The sequence below is a fragment of the Manacus candei genome, unplaced genomic scaffold (assembly GCF_025592945.1).
Source record: "Manacus candei isolate 608988 ecotype Guabito, Panama unplaced genomic scaffold, ASM2559294v1 h1tg000033l, whole genome shotgun sequence".
Classification (NCBI taxonomy): Eukaryota; Metazoa; Chordata; class Aves; order Passeriformes; family Pipridae; genus Manacus; species Manacus candei.
In genome coordinates, this window is record NW_026138081.1 from 7,282,315 (window position 1) to 7,302,416 (window position 20,102).

At 35.6% G+C, this 20,102-nt stretch overlaps 1 protein-coding gene across 5 annotated transcripts in view; it reads left to right on the top strand.

The window, feature by feature from the left end:
* UBR1 (ubiquitin protein ligase E3 component n-recognin 1) overlaps positions 1-20,102 on the top strand; it is a 67,546-nt gene that overhangs the window by 3,155 nt on the left and 44,289 nt on the right. For 2 of the 5 annotated variants that reach the window (XM_051791962.1, XM_051791964.1), the window contains exons 2-6: positions 9,115-9,371; positions 11,401-11,479; positions 12,733-12,843; positions 17,773-17,903; positions 18,509-18,650. In XM_051791962.1, coding sequence (XP_051647922.1) covers positions 9,115-9,371; positions 11,401-11,479; positions 12,733-12,843; positions 17,773-17,903; positions 18,509-18,650 — 720 coding nt within the window. Of the gene's footprint in view, positions 1-9,114; positions 9,372-11,400; positions 11,480-12,732; positions 12,844-17,772; positions 17,904-18,508; positions 18,651-20,102 lie in introns of those variants that run through there. The other 3 variants (XM_051791963.1, XM_051791965.1, XM_051791966.1) reach the window with 2 other exon arrangements.

Sequence of the window (20,102 nt, forward strand, 5' to 3'; positions counted from 1 at the left end):
GTTGTAATCAAGTAGTAATATGGAGGGGATATTCATGTTCGTGAGCAGGTTATTTCTTGAATTTAATGAAATTTGAGCCAGGCATCTGAGTTGGAATTGCAGTGACTTCTAGTTTTAAATCTAAACTTTCCTAAACTGAATCAACCTGCTTAGACAAGATGACGTCTGTATAATTTTACATCACTTTGTTGAGCTAAATTTGTTTAAAATCTCACCTTTAGGTAAACCAGCATATCCCTTAATGCAATTAAGCCCTGAAATGCATTTAGTCAAAACCACTGTATTTAGAAAGTGCAGCACATTAGCAGAACAGTGTAAGCTGTACATTGTGTGAAATGGAGCCCATGAAAATTGCAACAGGTAACTGGAGCATTGCCCAGGTGCTATTTGCATCCCTGTATATTTAGCAATCTTCCTTATGGCATCGAGCAGTGCTGTGGATTTTTCTGCCTTGTCCCTTTCATGTTTACTCATACTTCTTGGTAATGTTTGTGGCTTTTGTTAGTGCAGGGGTGAGCTGTGATTGTAAAGGTATCTGTTATCTTTGCTCAAGTCCACATAAAGTGCCTAAAGTATGGTGCTGCAATACTGTTACTGTTACGGCTGTGAGAGGTACGCGGCTCCAGGAGAAGGTAGCTGCAAGCAAATGTTCCCGGTAGCATTTGACTTTCAGTGTCTTCTAAATGCCAGAGCGTTAGGGAAGTTAGGGATAAACAGGTTAGATTTGGTGTATAAGGGAGTGTTTGAGAGATGCCGAATGAGTACTAAATATGGATAGAATCACCTGAGTTTTGTTACACATTCATCCGCTGCAGAATTAGACTATGTTTACAGTGGATTGTAAAATTAATGATAATTGGGAAGTTAGGTGGTTGTAAGACGAATTTGAGTACATAGAAATTAATTTAAAAAGCTACTGTTGTTGTTTTCTGTCGTTGCCATCCTCCCCCCGTATTAATGAATTACTTCTTTGTAAATATTCACTGTAGGTGCATGTTTTGAAGTGCAACCTGGTGCTAAGATATTTCATAGATACCTTGTTCCTTTAAGGGTAGGAGACCACAGCATGGATGTTAAGGATCAAACAAGGAAAGAATCAAAGTATTTCTTTCCTTTGTTTCTCTAGAAACAAAAATGATCTGTAAATGAATAGTCATAGTCAGAACTTAAAGAAGTTCGAATTTTGTCTCACAGAATATTACAAATAACTCTGCAAAGATAATGATTTTGCTATTTTTATAGGGAGAATTACTTTTCCCCCAAAATATGTATTTTTGTCTACTGTTTCGTGATACTGAATTCCTGTTTTCTCTGTTGTTAGTTGTACATTGCTATCTACCACATGCAGGTTTGACCAAAAAAATTGGAACATGAGAGGTGATTAGATATCTCAAAGACCTGGAAATGAGTTCTAGCATTTCTGACTATGTTTTACATTTTGTACTTACTTAGTAGCATCCTGCTAATTTTGTGGCATATTTAGGGTGGAGTGTCCATTTGGTAGGGAGGTGCAATGGAGATGCCTATAGCATGGCAGAGAGAACTACGGACCGTGGTTTAACTCCAGTAGTCTCCTTGGGCACCTGTTTGCATTCAGGTGCTTACCCCCAGGAACTGCAGCTGCACTCGGGTGATTTTGGAGATGTTTGATTTAGAAGTGACATGGGACCTGCAGTTTCCAAGAGGTTTTGCAGCTTGGGTCTGTTTACCTTGCTGCAGGCATTAGTTTTAGCTGTCCAGCAGCTGAAATGGTAACAGATAGTGCTGGTGGTTACTTGTCCTTCTCTGGGGGTGGTCACTGATTTGCTCTGGTTCAGTGAAGCTGGAATTCATTGGTGACTACTGGAATTGAGGTAGATTCTGCTGTAGACAAAGCTTTAGTAGTCTGCGCTGGTTTTGAGTCTTATTCCCCATGGGCAAACACCTGCATCATTAAAGCATCTTTTAGCGTGAGTTGGCAACCCTGCTTTGTCACAGAGGCCAAAGTTTGAATGAATATAGAGATCAAACAGGTTTTTTTTTGTCTTCAGGTTAAAGTCGATGTTTTGTTAGGACAATGTTAGACAGTCTCGAGTGTTACCCGTGTTGTGGCAAGAGAAAATAACTTTTGAAACCAAACTTGCTTCTTTCAGTGTAACTGCTGATATCCAGAGCAGACCAAAGTTTGGTATTATGGTTTGATTTTTTAGCTATGTTGTATAAAGAAACTATGGGACTGATGTGTCAGAAACTAGAAATTTTGAGTTCTAAACAATCGTTTTTAAAGCTTAGATTCTCTTCGAAAACATTGGCTATACTTTGTTGGAGAATGTGAAACACATTATGAATGTGATAAAACAAGTGAGCAAGTTTCCATTTTAACTCCCTGAACCATGGCCTTTTAGAGATGGTAAAATTTATGTTCCTGAAAAAAAAGTTCAGTTTGATTTAAAGCAGGGAAGAAGAAATATGCTAATTAATTTCTAGTACTTATTTTTGAAGACTTTTCTTTGGGAAATATATGTCTTTGAGGCTGAAACAGATTGCCTTGTTTCCTTGTTATTTTTACTAAAAATAATACCTTGGTGTTCTGTACTACAGTTGGATCTTATTTTCAGTGCATTAGAAAACTGATAATTTTAAACCAAATAATGAGAAGGAAAAATTGAACTAAAATTTTAAAAGCAGAACCTAATATGAAAGTGTTAGTTTAAGAATGTTTTGAAGGTTCCTTTCTAAGGAAATTTTAAGTATTCTGCATACTTATAAAAGAACTTGTGTTTGTCCTTTTAAAATGTCTTTTATGTTTCCTCAATTGCTTAGACAATATCAGAATAAAAGTTTTCTGAGATCTGTTGTCCTGCTAATCTCTGTTTCACTAGTAACAACTGCTCTGTGCATTAAATAAAGCAGCCTTTTGCATTTGGTATTTATGTTGAATGGCACCTGCTTGAAATCGGTTTGTCCCCAGCATTTTAAGTATTTACTTCTAAAATGCTGCATCTATTTGCTGTTATGACAGGCAACTGGTATTTTCATCTCATGGTTGACAGATTTATGTTATACAAAACTAAGCTTTTTTATTCCTCCTTTTAACTGGAATACTGGACCGGGTGCAGGTTTTAGTTTGTGTTACTGGTAGTGTCTATTCCTTCATGATTTGTTATTTAATGTTTATAAATACTAACATTCATTCTTTTCACTGATTAGATTAATGTATAGATCTAAAAATACAGTCTTGAAATTTACTCAGTTGCTTGTGCACTAAAAGATCAGCTTGTCAATCTGTAGTTAAAGTAGAGCTGCTTTTTATAGTATTGCCTAATGAAAGCTGTTAGTTTGAAAAGACTTTAAAATTCAAAGGGAACTGTACTTAGAAGGTAAATCAAAAATTGTCATGGAAGCAATGGCTACTGAATTAGTGTACATAATAAACCTCTGCAATGATAAAGAAAGTCTGTCATAGTAGCAAGAAATCTCATTTGATGCTTGGTCTGCAGGTGAAAAGTGAATTGAGAGAGTTCGTTAACTTTTTTCTCTTTTTCCTTATATACTTCCCTAGCTCTCATTCATGTCATTATTTGTAGTATTCATAAATGAATGTGTGTTTGTGAAAGACAAAATTAGATATGGATATATTTTCTATATCAGTGATGAATATTTTATATTTTTATAGAAGTACGTGTAGGGAAATATAATTCCTCATCCTCTGACCTTTTGGCATGATGATTATTTAAAGGGTTTTTAAAAAGCCTACTAACTGTCCTTTTAAATGTACAAGAAACCTATGTGTTCGGTTGGAATTCACTTTTGGGAAGATCTCTGTATACTTACACATGGGAAGAAATAGTAGTCTGATCCCACAGAGGAGGACATGTTTCCCATGCAAGATGAGGTTATCACCTAATGATTCATTCTCAAGTGGTACTGTGAGGTACTGCTTCTCTCATAGTTTTCTTCTGAAAAGCCATTAAAGTTTACAGATTACAGCTTTTCTTATACAGCACAAATCAGGACGAAGTGGTTGCTGTGTCTCCTCTTTTGACAGAACTGCTTACACTTGAGAAACATAGCTTTGCAGCTCCTCCTGTCTCCCTTTTTCTTCCTCTTTCATGCAGTTTGAGGATTATCCTCATCTTAAAAAAGATGAATGTGACAGGAACATGTGATTGAAGGAGGAGAAGAGATGGGCCTGGAGAAGGTTAGAGTATAAAAGAAGAGACAGAAGACAAAACGTGTCTTTGACATACACTCTTGACTACAGGATCCTGAATGCCACCTTTGCCTACTGTTTTCAGTAGCTGGGAATGCCCACGGACATGGTATGGATGTTGCTCCTTATGCAGGAAAGGTGGTGGTGTGCCGTTGCGGTGATAACTCCCTCAGCTCATTTGGGTGGTTGGATGTGGGGGTTTTATTTATGGGCCATGTGTATGTGTGTATGGGCCAAGTGATGGCATGGCTGTTTCTTTGGCTGACTTTCATTAAAAGTGAGGAAATGACCAAGCAACCCATCAAAAGAACTCTGCTAAGGTCACTAATACAAGTATTTAAAAGCTGAGAAATTTCAGAATTCAGATTTGAGATGAAGCTCTAATTTGCTTAAAATGTATGTAGAGGTGGTTTTTCCCTAAATTCAGAATGTTTTCCAGTGGAGTAGTGTCAGTTGGAGTAGAGTGTATTCAGGCCTGCTTCCTCTGGGCTTTACTCTGTTAACTGCAGTCTGTGGGCCACCCTGAGTAGAGTGTGAGTGCTGGCGGGCTGTGGAGAGCTGACTGATAGTAGTATTTTGGTTACATGGTAGTGTTTCTTCTTTAATTATGTTATCTCATGGCATCTGCCTCTTTCAGTACTCTATTTCAAATTTATTCTTGAGTGGAATCAAATCTGGGAAATTACTTTTCTGTAGGGCTTATTTGTAGCAGAAATTGGAAGATTAATTAGAGGTTGAGAAAGAGAAATAAGATTTTTCTTCATGAAGACATTTGAGTCATACAGTGGTTGAGGCACCTCTGGAGGTCATTCTGTCTAAACTCCCAGCTCAAGCGGGGTCGCTTAGAGCAGGTTCCCTGGGACCATGTCCAGTTGGCTTTTGAGTGTGTTGAAGGATGGCAACTCCACAGCCTCTCAGGGCAACCTATGCCAGTGCTGGGCAGAAAGCTGCGGTACAAGCTGCATGTTGGCTTGCAGCGGTCTTGCACAGCTCTTACGCTTTTCTTTTCCAGCTCATCCTGTCAATAAAAGCAAAAAACCCTATCAATTTATTAATTTATGTTTTTTTCTATCTGTAGCAATTGCGCACTCTACAGTAAAGGAGTGAGTGAGGAGAGGGCAAGTGGGACTAGTCAAACTATTAGTTGAGGTATTCAAACTTGAATTTCAATATATATGTACAAGGTGACCAAGCTGGCATTGGATGATCAGTTATAACTTAGGGGTGTGCTGTATATGGCAGCTTTTGTATTGTTAGTAGTTTTGTATGTAATTTTATACAGTTGAATATAGTATGTTAAACAGATTTTTACAAAAGGATTAAGTTACTTCTCCTAGGAGGCACAGAGGCTGTGGGATAGGTCTGATGTTTACCCTGGTGCAGCTTTTAGAAATAAGAAAAATAATGTTCTTGTTTCTCTTGTGAATATAATGGATATTTCCTGGTTGGTGTATAGGTTGAGGATATATTCTAGTGGGTTCACCAGAAGACAGACAGCCTGCTTGAGAGTTCTCTTTCTTCCCTTGTTCCCCCTCCTTCTCTACTTCCTGTCCTCCCTTCTCAGGACAACATTTAAGCAGAATTAAAAGCTTTGCACAGGAATGCTTGAAATGCTTGTGAGTTGGACTGTGTGAGAACCCATTTTACACTTCTGGCAGATTTTCTGGAAAGCGCAGCCCTGTGTTTCTTAAAACTGTGACGTGCTTTGGACCGACAGCACAGAATGCAAACATACTATCTCTTGGGAACATGACTTATTGAGATAGAAGGGCTGCAGACTGGGATTCTCTTCTGCTTTGGAAAGAGAGTATGCTGAGGGGTCACATCCCACCCTCCCACATTTGAAAAATACAGTAACCAAATTGGGAGGGGAATTTGGTAATGCCATAGTACAGTATAGGTGAGATTAAAAAAAAGCAAACTACAGGAGGAAACATGTTTAAGGAAGAACATTGTATTATGGAGTTTAATTATGAAAAGAATAATTCATTTCCAATCATCTTAAATGAGACATATAAAAAAAGTAAACCTGTGATCAAGTAATTTATTTTTACAATTTAGTATCTTTATCAGAACCACCAGCTAAATGTGATATTTTTCTTTAAGTGTTGATATACAAGTATTTGATAAATTTGGATTTTATTTTCAGCTGCTTTTTACAAATTGGTACCCCAGGTAAACATAGTTTTTATTTAACAAAAAAAGTTGCTAAGTAATTGAAAAATTTGAACAAGTTAGTTAAAATAAAAAGGCAGCTGGTTCATTTGTTTCCTTTTCCTTTTGTTCCTTAGATCTGAATATGTGAAAATGAATATGTATCTATATTTGAGTGCATGTATGTATACAGATGTGTGTGTGCTAAAGCTTTTATGACCAATATGGTGATCACAGTGGTGCTTACTGCTCAGGTAAAATTCTAGAACAAAACCAGATTTATTTATTAGCATTGGAATTTAAATGAGTGGTTCTTTTCACTTTGTGGATTGATCTTCGTTTTCAGATATTCACAGATAGGTTGAATGCTTTGCGATTCAAGGATTCTGACTAGGCTGATCAACTTGGTCTTATAAAATGTGAGGATATCCTAGTATGGTTGTGGATGAATTTGCTCTCCTGCTTGACAACATTATCCCTGGCTTATCTTTTCCATCAGCATCTGCAATGCATTTTCACCACAATAAATGAAGTAATGGACTACCTAAGGGTAATGCTGAGGAAGATTGATTGCCAAAACACCAGTAGAAGCCTCAGGCTAAAACTAAACCTATTAGAAATGCAGTGTGTCTTATTAAAGCCATAAAGGAAGTGTTTAAAGTGACTACAATGTGGAACAAATGTCCTTTAACAGATTACTTTTGGGTGATGGATGTTATTGTTAATCTAAGCTGTTTCAATATGGTATCGCATTTTTGTTTTTTCCCTTTAGATTTTCTATGTAGGCAGTTTTTATACTTGTGTATGTGAGATAGACATACAGTTTTCCAAAAAGCAAAGATGAGGTTTTTACACGATGTTTGCAGATCTGGTTTTCAGAATACTGGGATTGCAGCACTTCTGACTGCCTATGTTCTTGGATTCATTTCTGATTTTGAAGAACTCTTCTAATGTAGGTAGTAAATTAGGGAGCTGTAGCCTTATATTATTTGTTCTATTGTAGTTTAGAATTCTCTTATTTAGTCAGTTAGCACTGGAACAGGTTGCCCAGAGAAGTTGTGGATGCCCCATCCCTGGAAGTGTTTAAGGCCAGGTTGGGTGGGGCTTTGAGCAACCTGAATTAGAGGAAAGAGCCCCTGCCCCTGGCAGGGGTTTGGAACTAAATGATCCTTAAGGTCCCTTCCAACCCAAACCATTCTGTGATTCTATGATCTCTGTCTTGAGTCAGTTGATGTAGATTTTGTTGTAAATCAGAGTTGAGGATTTTTTGCATTTCATGTAACATGATGTGCATTTTTGTTCTTTAGCTTTATTTGAGCCTTCTCTCAGTCTGAACTCTTTGGTGGTTGCTTTGCTCATCCCTGCTTGCTGGCCTGGAGGAAATTCTATTTAAAGCTATTTATGAAGTTACGTACTTTTTTCTTTTTTTTTTTTTTTGCACTCACCTTGAGTCCTGTGTGTGGTTTTGGGTGCCACAATGTAAGGAAGATATAAAGCTGTTAGAGAGTGCCCGAAGGAGGGCTGCAAAGATGGTGAACGGCCTTGAGGGGAAACCATACGAGGAGTGACTGAGGTCACTTGGTCTGTTCAGCCTGCAGAAGGGAGAGAGGGGAAACCTCATCGCACTCCATGGCTTCCTCATGAGGGGAATTGGAGGGACAGGCACTGATTTCTTCACTGAGAGAGATCAGTCACTGGTGGTGACCAGTGACAGGACCCGAGGGAATGGCCCAAAGCTGTATCAGGGCAGGTTTAGGTTGGATATTAGAAAAAGATGCTTCTCCCAGAGGGTGATTGGGCACTGGAACAGGCTTCCCAGTGAAGTGGTCCTGGCTGTAATTCTGCTACTGTTCAAGAAGGATTTGGATAATGCTCTCAGACATATGGCGTCATTCTTGGAGTTGTCCTTTGTTGATGTTCCATGTAGGTTCCTTCCAACTTAGGATATTCTGTGATTTTTGGACATAAACTAAGGTTGTGTATGAAAGGATGGTGTCTTTAGGAGCCTTATTATCTGATTTGCAATGGGGAAAAAACAAAAGTTATTTGTAAATAATGGGAATAATGTGAAGGAAAGAATATTTAGACTTGAAAGACAGAAATAGGACAATCAGAGAGAACAGTTCAGAGAAGTAGAGAAGATGCAAGTAAAATTAGGGACTAAGAACCTCAAGCCAAAACACAAGTGCTTTTATTATTTGTCTTATAAAAATGAAATTGCATTTTTGTCTGGTTTGCCAAGGACTTTCAGCTTATATAACTTGGGCTTCTTTCTCCCTAAGTGGCAATTGACCTCTGATGACCAGTTCAACAAGACTTTCAAAGACCATTAAATTGATACATGTTTTGTGACTATAAGCAGGCTAAGGAACGAATACCAAACTTTTTCCAACTGTGGCTGCTGTTCTTTCCATTTGTTTGCAGCTGAACAGATGTTGAGATTTGTGTATTGGTTGGCCTGTTGGGAAACACATAGTTGGAAATTCATTAGTGCACAGATTGCTCTACAGTAATATAGCACTTGCCAGCTCTTGCCTTAGAGTGTTTTAACAGAAGACTTCGAAGGAACAGAGGTTTCTGTCTGGGTACTAAAAGGAAAATAGTAGAGAAATTCTTGGGGAAACCATGGTTTCTTGGAATTTTTTGCTCACTGAACTGTCTTCTACCATGAATTCGGAAGTCTCTTCTGCATCAGAAGTGCTTAATCCTATTTTCTTCATATTTATTTATTTGTTTATGTTTATCTCTGGGTGTACTTTTTGTTGCAGTGGTGTGATGAAAGATTCGACTTCCAAGGCACATTTTTACAGTGCTTGGCAAAACATGTGCCAAATATTTATTCGGCTGAAATGGACCCCTTGCTGGAAAAACAAGAAGAAATGGTCCAGGCAGCAATATTATATCCCCTGGAGTGTTATTTGTTTGGGGAGGACCCAGATATATTCCTGGAGAAGCTACAACAGAGTGGAACCTCCCAGCTCTGTGGAAAGGTGTTCAAAGGAGGGGAGACAACATACTCTTGCAGGTAAGAATGAAGGTGTGTTATCATAAATGTTCCTATGTGAGTTAATGCAGCAAAGTCACTTAATTGCATATGAAAAGAGGGCTCTGGCAGAAAAATGGGGAAAGAAATGGAAAGGATACTAAAAGTACTGAAAGCCATTCGTTAAAGATATCGGATGGTAGGGTATGAGTATGGGGTCTGTACCTGAAGTGAGGGAGAAAAGGCATAAAAATCTCTGTATGGTACTGTACTCACTCTTTTGAAGTCTAAACCAGAATCCATCATTTTTGAGTGTCATCAGTCCTTTGCTTAAGCAAAAGCTGTGTGACAATGGTAATTTTTTCACCTTTTTTCTCATCCTGAAGTATATTAAAGGTAGTAGCTCGCTGGTTTGATAGAATTTATTTTATTAATTCATATTAATACAATTATATAAACAATGAGTATAATTAAAAAATTATATTAAAAAGCCAACAGTCTTTGTGGTGAATGTAAATATTGCAACTGTGCTGGCAATTCATGAGCATTAGTTTGATGCTATTGTCATAGTTTATCCTTTTTTTTCAGTTTATTTTAAAAGCCTAGAAAATTTAATCAGGAATACTGAAAGAATATTATTAAGGATGAAAAATATTATTGTGGCTAAGAAGTCCAGCCCTTAGAATTTAGGAAATGTCAGAATGAAAGCTTTCTGTAAACATTATGTTTATGAATTATACTGTAAAGTTTTAATCAGTCACATACTCTGCAGCATTTTCTAAGAATAAGTTAGTGCTGTGTATGAAAGGAGAATAGTCTTGGAAGAAGTCCTTTTGTGTGTACTAGGAAGTGTGTAGTGAGTGTGACAATTGTATGAAGGAAAAGGATGGACAAGGCAGTTTAGTGCTGCTGTAACAGGAATAATTCTGTTCCTGCCTCTGTGGAGTTCTTGTGTGATAGCAGGCAAAAAGACAAAGCTATGTATGTCAGAAGAGGTCTGTTTTTCTTAGTTTTTTGAGTTTCTGTCTTGCAAAAATGTGGTAGTATTTATACAAGATACTGTACATTTGTACTACTGCAACTGAAGCTAGATATACATTTGCTTTAGACTTTTAATATGCTAAAAATAATAGATACTCTGAAGTATTAAAGTCTAAACATCGTGAATTGGGCATTCCAATCTAGCAGGCACTTCTAACTTAATTTTTCTTTCTTTTAACTCACCTTTCAGTAGATTTATGTTAATAAATTAATGTTACTGAAGTATTAAATTATTGTAATGATTATTAGAATCTGAAGGTTTGAAAGGAAGTTATTTCTGAAATCAGAATTACCATGCTATTTTAATTGTATTGTAAAAGAGGCTTGAACTAAATTTTGAACAATGGTATAAAGTAAAAAAACTTGATATATTGTCATTTAGCACCTGTCATCCACATTTTGCATAGAATGAAACAGCATTTAAAGAAAAAAGCAACCATGTTTTAAGTAAAAATGCAATATAAAAAAAACTATGTATGTGGAACAGAAAAAAATGTGATTAGATTGCCCGTGAGTGTAGTTCCAGATTTTTTGGTATTTAAGTGCATGACCGAAACTGTTGAGATTAAATTTCAAAGTATATATTCCTGGCTCATTTAATAAAGAATTCTCTTTAAATTTTAATTTCTAACTGTTCTAAAAGTTAGAAACATAACCTAGCAGAAGTGTAGCAGAAGTTTAATTGGCAAACTCACTACAGATGTTGGCAGCAATAATAAAGGTTAATTCAGAGTCCTCATGGGTTTTAATAGCTACTCATTTTTAGCAAAACCAGAAGAAGTTAGCAGCAAGTTACAAAAGTGGAAAATGAGCATGATTTTGATGGAATTTGATATAACAGGTTTGAATACATAGTTCAAACCTAACAAGACTGTCATCTTTCTGTGACATAGAGTAGCCAATGTTTCTATAATTTGAAGTATTGTTAATCTCAATTTTTTTTTTCAGAGCAGCATTTTCTTTTGTGCATGAAAATTCCATGTGTTTGTTTTAGAAGGTTTTCCAGTTACAGTTATCATTTTTGTTGCAGAGACTGCGCAGTTGATCCAACTTGTGTGCTCTGTATTGACTGCTTCCAGAATAGCATTCACAAGAATCACCGGTACAAGGTAGGAAAATATTATTTTAAGAAATGATACTTGTAGCTTTAGAGAAGTTGTTTTTAGGATATAATGAACTGTATATAAACCATTAGTAATTTTATTGTTAAAAAAAAGAAATTGTGGGATTTATGAATTACTTAATCTCTCTCTCGTCTTTCTAACTATGTAAAGCCTCTTTTAAGAACAGTAACTTTCTAATTGAAGAACCAAAGGATAAAAGAGTGTTTATGAATGCATACATTGTTATTCTCTTTGGCAGTATTACACAAGTGTAAGTCAGAGCAAAAAACTGTGAATAAATATGGCAGTCATGTCCTAAGTCCCAGTTAGTGTTGTTGGCAAATTTAGAATGAATGTGCAAATAGAAGGGGCATTACTTCAGCACTTAGGATACAGGTTCTACATGTCCACTTTGTTCCTCCATTTAGATTTGCATAAACTACTTAGTGCTTTAGTGTGGACTACGATGAAGTGACACCAAATGTTAAGCATCGAATTTTTTTTTTTCTTTTAAATTGTGGAGATTGTTCTAGAATTGGATCATCCTTTTGGTTCTCTTTGAACCAAATCTGTGTTGTCTTTGAGAGATTCCCATGCTTTATTTAAAGAAGGTTCTTTAAAATAATTCTTAGATAACTTGCTGCCTAAATTGTTGTCATCTGATTCCTTCCCAGACCTCCTTTTTTTCTTACCCTTTTTACTGAGAACTAATTTCAACAGCCTTGGAAGCAGAAATGGAAAACAATATATTGTGTCATTTTTACAGCTGGACTAAGTCTGCTACAAGAGACAAGAAAATGTACAGAAACACTATGTATTCAATTTAATTATCTTTCATGGCCAAAAAGGGGAATACATTTTTTTCATTTTGGATTTTCTATTCATTGACATGGTATCCGTTGAAGAGATTTGGCTTCCTTCTGTTATCCATTGTTCATAAATCCCCTTTAAGTGGGTATGTTTCAACGAGACACAGTTTGGAAGAGGGTCCTAGCAATCTCAAAAATGATTGGTATTAAAGTATGATATTCTACCCCTCTATGTAAGTCTTTTTGTACTGATCTGAACATATATTGCAGATACTGACTCAAAGACGTACAAAAGTATGTGGGTAATGTGAATATAACTTCTCTATACTTATGCATGCACATACACAGTTTACAGAGAGGTAGGATGAAAACCTTAAATAATGTGCATTTCTATTTTTTTTCTTGCATTTTATGTGCATATTTCATGACTGAAATACATGGTTTTTACAGATGCATAGCTCCACTGGAGGCGGTTTTTGTGACTGTGGAGATACAGAGGCATGGAAGGCTGGACCACTGTGTACTAAGCATGAGCTTGGATCATCGAGTTCTCCAAAAGAAGTAAGAATATTGCTTGAAGTGAAATAATAAATATTGTAAATATTGCCTTTTTATTTTAAAAGTGCTTATTCCTATATGTGTATTGTATAATTTATGTAGCAGGTTCAGTCAAGCTGAATTGGGATTTCTTTGGTCAAGGTGTTTGGAATCAAACATATATATTGGCATCCTTTGATTCACACCCCCCGTTTGTTTGGAGACAATTTCATCACCCTGTCTTGTGCATTTCAGGCTTTCATTTGGAATTAAAATTGCAGTCACTTGCTCCTTTCTTTGTTATGTTTGTTACTCAGTTCTTACTTGCAAATAATTGGTTTACCATTGGTTAGTAAATGTTTAGATGTAGTACTTGATTTTAATAATATTTTCTCTTTTTTACGTTACTAAACAATTGTTTTTGTGGGTTACTTCTGGTGTGTAATCTGTCACTGACTAAAATAAGTTTCTGTGCGTTGAAACTAACCTCTTATGCTGGGGTGTCTCGTGCTTATCGTACCTCATAAAGCAGCATTTTAATGAGAAATGTGCTGTTTTATAAGGAATTCTCAAAGAGAATGTAGGCTTATCGCTTGCTTCAGGTAAAATTGTGTGTTTTCAGAGTGGTACAGTCTGAGATAATCAGGACAAAAAAACCTTAGCATTTTCATTGCAAATAGTCCCCTAACTCCTCATGGTTTTGTTGCAAAACTGCTGTTATTTATGATCTGGCAAAAAAGTCAGATAGAAAATTAATAAAGAGCTCTGGATTTACTGAAAAATGAGACAAAGATTTCCTTCACTTGTTCATCCTTCAAAAAACTCATGATAATTAATGGATTTCAAAGATAAAAATAGTTGAAGCTTCATGAAGGGGTCATCTATCACTTGGAGCTTGTTGCTGCAAAGCTTACCTGCTTCTACTTCAGTAAAGTCTGTTTTGCCATGCAGTAGTACCTGGTGTTCTGAAGGAAAATAGGATTTTTTTCTGAGTGCTAGATTACTGGTAGTGTTGATAAAGACATACAGGAAGGTAGAGAACTCAAATCTACCAGCTTCAAATACCACCTTTAGATACTGTGGAAAATTTATGCTACAAGATGCTCAGTATCAGATTTCTAGCTGAGTGCAGAGAGGTCTCTATCATATCACAAAGAGAATTTAACAGTATTAACACAAAATGTTCATGTCTCAGTTGAGAATTAACTGTTTTTCCACTTGAGAACTAAGTGTTTCCAGATGAAAAATCTCCATTATTCCTAGATAAGTGATACTGCTTTTTCCTCAGGTCACCAGTTTGTCTTACAGGCAGTAGCTTGCATTCATTATGGATTTCAACTTTTGGGATGGCTCACAAAAAGAAATCGCATGGACCTATGAAGCACATCTCAAGAAATATAACAAAGAGATTCTAAACAAAATAGATTGTATCTCCTGCCTTTAAAATTTAGGTCTGCATGAGTTCTTCTAACGGTTGTTTCAGCACTTTACTTTTGAGAACAATATTACTTTTTGGTTACAACTCTGACCAGAGTCCTTTTTACTTCCTGCAGAGGAACATGTTTCTCTGCAAGGTATAGATTTTGATCTCATGGATCTGGTATTGGCCTCTATGACAGCATACTCTACTTTTTACTTCCCTTTCCTTTAGAAGGGCTTTTTCATAGTAATAAAATAAAAAACAAATGTTAAGAAAAACACTGAAACCTTTAGCAGTTTTACCAAAAAAGCTGTTTCACTCTTGTTTAAAATCACACTGTCCAAATTTTGTGGGCTTTTTTTCAAAACCAAGTTTAAACAAAGCTTGAGGGGAAACTGTGTTCAGGGCTCCTTGGCATTTTGTTTGTTTGGATGAAAATAAGCTGCTCACGATACTCTTCAGGGCATTTGTGTACAATGGAGATAAAGTTAAAGGACAGATTGGATCAATAGTGACTGCAGCTAACGCAGTGTCTCTCTGTTTTCAACTTAATTGAGAACTATAATCATACCTGTGATCATAAGGAAACAGGGAACCTCCCATGCTTCTTCAAAGAATATTTCTCTACCAATCTCTGATAAGGTCTTTGGTTGGCTTGCAGTGAATTTGTTTGATCCATCACTTCTGTCATGGAGCTGTGAAAGTCCAAAGATATTTTACAACTGCTGTCAAATAAACTGGAACATACTCCTACATTAAGTGCTACCTGAGAGTTGTGAATGATAGAAAACATATAATGAGACAATTATTTGAATTTGAGGAAGTAAAAGGTTGCTTATTAGTTCTTTGTTGTCAATATATGTAGCTATTATGCAGCCAATATATGCAGACTTTGTAGTAAAAGAGTAGAAATACAACAACTACAGTAATGCAATACATCACCATATAAATATATACTGTGTGTAACTATTTGGAAGATTACATTGCATGACCATCTTTCTTTTTTAATAAAAGACCTGTCTGTCATGGATTCTTTATGACAAAGAATCTTGTGAATGTTGGGATTACCTTATGGTTTGTTCTCTGTTTTGAGAATCAAGGAGATTCATAATGTAGGAATTTTCTCAGCATACAGTGCTTATTAAAAGAAATGAGTGCAAAGCACATTTGATGCAGACATCTTGCATATTTGTTTTCCAGCATGTTTTCTGGTAGTGCAGAAGTGTTTATTCATGCTTGTCAAACAAAAAGCACTTTTTGCTGGACGATCCTAACCAGTATTCCTTTAATTACTCTTAACTGCAGAGAATATATAATTTTAGAAAGCCCACTCCAGGCTTTTAGGAGTTATCCATTTCGTATCGATTTCAAATGAATGACTTCCATATGCCAGAAATATAAAAATCTTTTTGCCTAAATATATATTTAAAAACAGCAAACTTTAATGATTTGTGTCTGAGATAGGGAAATAATACTTCCCAGGCACTTTTTTTAAAAAAAAAGATTGTTAATGATTTTAAAACTTTGGTACCTGAACTTACTTTGTTCATTCTTCCATGATTTTGGGTTTTTTAAGCTTTACCTTGAAGCTTAAACAATTGCATGGACATAGTTCTGAGACAATTTTATTTTTACCCTTTCAATTTACATTAGATGTATCTTAATTTCATTTTACTGTGACTTCTATATTAATATGGATAGCATGGGAGATGGCATTGCATCATTTAACTTTTCACTACTTGTATGAGTGCAAGCCCCACTTTTAATAATTTATAAATCCTTTGATGTGATTTCCTTTGATTTTTTTCTTCTTCCTTTTTTTTTTTTACAGACTGAAGGAGAGCAGCATGTCTTACTATAGAGTACCTGTGCACAGCTCTGAGTTTTCTCCAGCTCTTGTTGTTTTTTTCTCTAACATACATTAGTACTTAAAAAGCCAAACTCTTAAGAAAAACTGGAAAAAATTAGTATATTTACAACTCGGTTCAATTAGATTATGCTTAGCACTATAGCTTTTTTCATTCTTCTCCAAACATGAAGATTATTATAACTTTATCAGTCTGTGAAAAAAATAATTACCCCAGACATTTACATTCTTAGTTATGCAGATCTACCATGAGCTTATCCAAAATTAAGTATGTACCCATAGCAATATTTATAGACCATGATTTTATTGACAGACATTTTTAGATTGCATGTCTGACTCTAGATTATTCTTCTGATGCTTAACAGGTCAGAAAACTGTTGTTCAGAGCTTTAGAAGTAATTGCTCATGTTAACACATTCTTCTCTTCCATTACACTTGTAGCTTTTCCATCATATCTAGTGCATTGTTCAACATGATTTTACTTTTTTTTTAAAAAAGCTGTCTGCTTCATAAATCAATAAATGTGACTGTAGTTGATGTAAGAATTTTTGAAAATATGGTTCTTAGTTGTATTAAAAACATTGCTCTTTCTGTTCTTTAATATTTAATTTGTGTCAGATTGTGTATTGCAGAAGTGAGTGCCCTTAGTACTTTGGGATTTAAAGTCACGTGTGAAAAGCTTTATTCCTGGAAAGTATCTGTGTTTCTCGTCTTTTCTTTCACTCTGGCACAAACATGCCTATTCAGATTTTATAGGCATTTTTAATGAACCTAAAATTATAGGAAACTTAATGCAAATACTGTAGAAGACATCAGCTTCTGTTTCTGTGTCATGACTGTATATGAAATTACTGGATTTGGTTGCGTTACCACTAATAAGTACATTACACACTGTTTCTGTACGTGTATACTGAAAGTGTGGCACAGGTCATCCAGGCCCTTGGATTGCAGCCCTCCTGTCATACATTGTCATTGCACTGTATCTGTTCTTGTACCTCAATAGTGATTGCTTCATTCTTAGGTACAGATTTGGTAATGTTTTTTTTTTTTTGCTTATAACCTTAATTTCTCTCCTGCTTAAATGGTTATAGAAATGATTAATGTTATGTGATGTAGACAATTCACTTGATGAGCTTTGTCGGTGTGGATGGGAAATACGTCAGTTCTCAGGGATATTTTGAATGATATCTAGGTATGGGATGGGATCTCTGAAAAAAATAGTTAGTATTCCTTGGATAATGCTGTTTGATTGTCAAAAATGTTTGACAGAATACCCCCACAAAAAAGAAAGCAATGCAGGAGAAAAATTTTGATCTGGACTGCAAACTTTTAATATCTACATGTGTACAGAAAGCTGTTGAACAGCTTTTTTAAATGTAAGTTTAAAAAAAACCTGAAGTTTTCTAACACATGTGATGATGCCTTTTGTAATTTAGTCCTAGATAAAACATGGATACATAAACAAAAGGTAGGTGAAACTGTTGGAATACTACTGAGAGCCCTTCGGATGAAAAAAAATTTGAATAGAAGAAATTAGGTGAGGGTAATTGGCTTGACAGTCATAAAAAGTATGATTTCCTGAAACAAATATAAGTTATTCTATCAATGCCATTTTAAAATTTTTTAAAAATTCTTTTCCATATTAATATTATCTCATGTTTTACAGAATTCTGAATGTCAGTTGAATGAAGAAATTATGGAGCACTCTAGGAGGGTGTTTCCCTCTGTGATAAAATACATTGTAGATATGCTTATCTGGGAAGAAGAAAAGGAACTGCCTCCGGAGCTCACAGTTAGGTAGTGACTATTTCCAACTTTCTGTTCAGTCTCTTGATTGTAATTTTGCCAGGGATATTCTCACCCTTGTGCTGACATATTAGTGCTGAAATCCCTGAAAACAGCACTGTAGTATTTCTGACCTAGAGTTATATGGAGAAAACCTTTTGATGCTTCATGGGAAAAGTAGTGTATAACTGTGCTCCATGAATCACCAAAGGGAACTGCTCCTGAGCCAGCCTGATCTGTAGTACAGTGGCAGGTCTTGGGGTACAGGGGAGGAAATGCCAGGGCAGTGGAGAGACCTGCCAGGAGCCAGTAGGAGACACTGATTGAGGCCTGTCCTAAGGGACAAGGGAGCAGAACAGAGCTGAGAATATCAAATAACTTAAAAACTCTTCTTTTGTACTTGATAAATTGTTTTTGTGGCTTTTTCTGGTATAGATGGTGGCAGGAGGCATGTCATTGTCATGAAGAACGTACTTGATTTTTCTTCTAAGATTTTTTTTTTTTTTTTATATTTGATATTCTTCTCAAGCTATCAAGTAAGCTGTTGCTTGTATTTGATAGGACACTATTTACAATTATATTTTTATTTGTATGATGATATGTTACCTTTTTCCCAGTAGAGAGAAAGTAGACAGCTACTACTGTGTCCTTTTCAATGATGAACACCATTCTTATGACCATGTCATCTACAGCCTGCAAAGGGCACTTGGCTGTGAACTTGGTGAAGCCCAGTTGCATACTACTGCCATAGATAAAGAGGTTAGTGCCTTGGGATATGGGAGAAAGTCACCTTTTAATCATTAAGAATTGCCACTATAGTCACTTGTTTATAGAACCTTTGCTTCTTGGTTGCTGGAGCTTGAAGAGAGAAAGGCACATTGCAGAGTAACTACTAGTCAATGCCTGCTTTAAGAAAGTTTTGATTTTTTTAAACCATATTAGTTTGGGTTTTTTTCAAGACAAAAAGCCAGTTTCTTGAGAAAGGGAAGAGCTGATTTATCTGAAGTTACTCCTTTCATATTTAGCATATTTTCTTAATCTTTTTTTTGTTTCTCAGCTGCAATTGTTTTATTTTAGTAGTATTTCTCTGAAAAATATGAGTCAGAAATACACATATTCAGGTACATTTAATCAGAAATGTACCTTACACTTTGCAAGAGTTACTACTTGTTCTGACTCAGACTTAATTTGAACTTTTAACATTTTCAAAAAAAGGAAATAAAACGAGGAAGAATCCATGAAGCAATGTGGGGAAACCTGACAATTTTACTGCTGCATTTTTTGAATTAATATCCTGTGTAAAGACTTTATACTAGTAATGTGAACTTTTTAATGGGGCGGGGAAAAAAAGCATGACTGGTGTTCGAATTATCTGCATTGTAACCATATTTTTTTACCTCATGGAAGTATAAAAAAAAGTTTGCACTTGGAGAAACTTTGTCTAAAGCTGTATATACATTTGTTGTATATTTACATATAAAACATCTTACTAATATCAGAATCTTTTTTTAATCTGTAAAAACTGTTTTCTGTTTGTTTCTCTTTGTCAAGAAATGAAAATTTAGTTGTATTTAGTTAGCAGGGTCAGTCTTATGTAATTGCAAGTCTTGTTCTGTAGTTGCAGGTTTTGTAAAAAAATGTATCTACATATATTTTTTGTAAAAAAAAATGCATGTTTATAGAATAACTTTCAAAGATTTCCCTTACGAAAATTCCTTTTGATTTAAGTCTTAAGTTTTGGATCAAGAATTTATCAGGCTGTTCATTTTACTAAGTGCCTGCTACAGTACAGGACTAAGTTATAGCATTTTAATTTTAACAGTTCCACAACACAGAGTTACTTCCTCTCTTCTGGTGTGAAGTTCTGCTATGTGGAGAAATTGCTAACGAAGCACATACTTCTTGTTTTCTTTGAGTGGAATTTGAGGTCTAAGCTGGACCTGTTCTTGGCTTTATTGAAAGAGCTATTAAACCCAGGTTTACAATATACCGTGGTATTTCATATTCAGAGGTGAGAAATTGTAGGAAAGATTGTAGAAAAGCAATTCAGGATGAGTGTACTGTGTGCTAGGAAGAAAGTTGATATGGTTTGTATTTAAAGTAATATGTAGAAATCGTTCTCATCTGTTTTAATGTATACATGAATTTTCCTTATCGAATAATATGAACATACCTAGACTTTCTGTTGTTAATTTAAATAGCTTTTTTCTG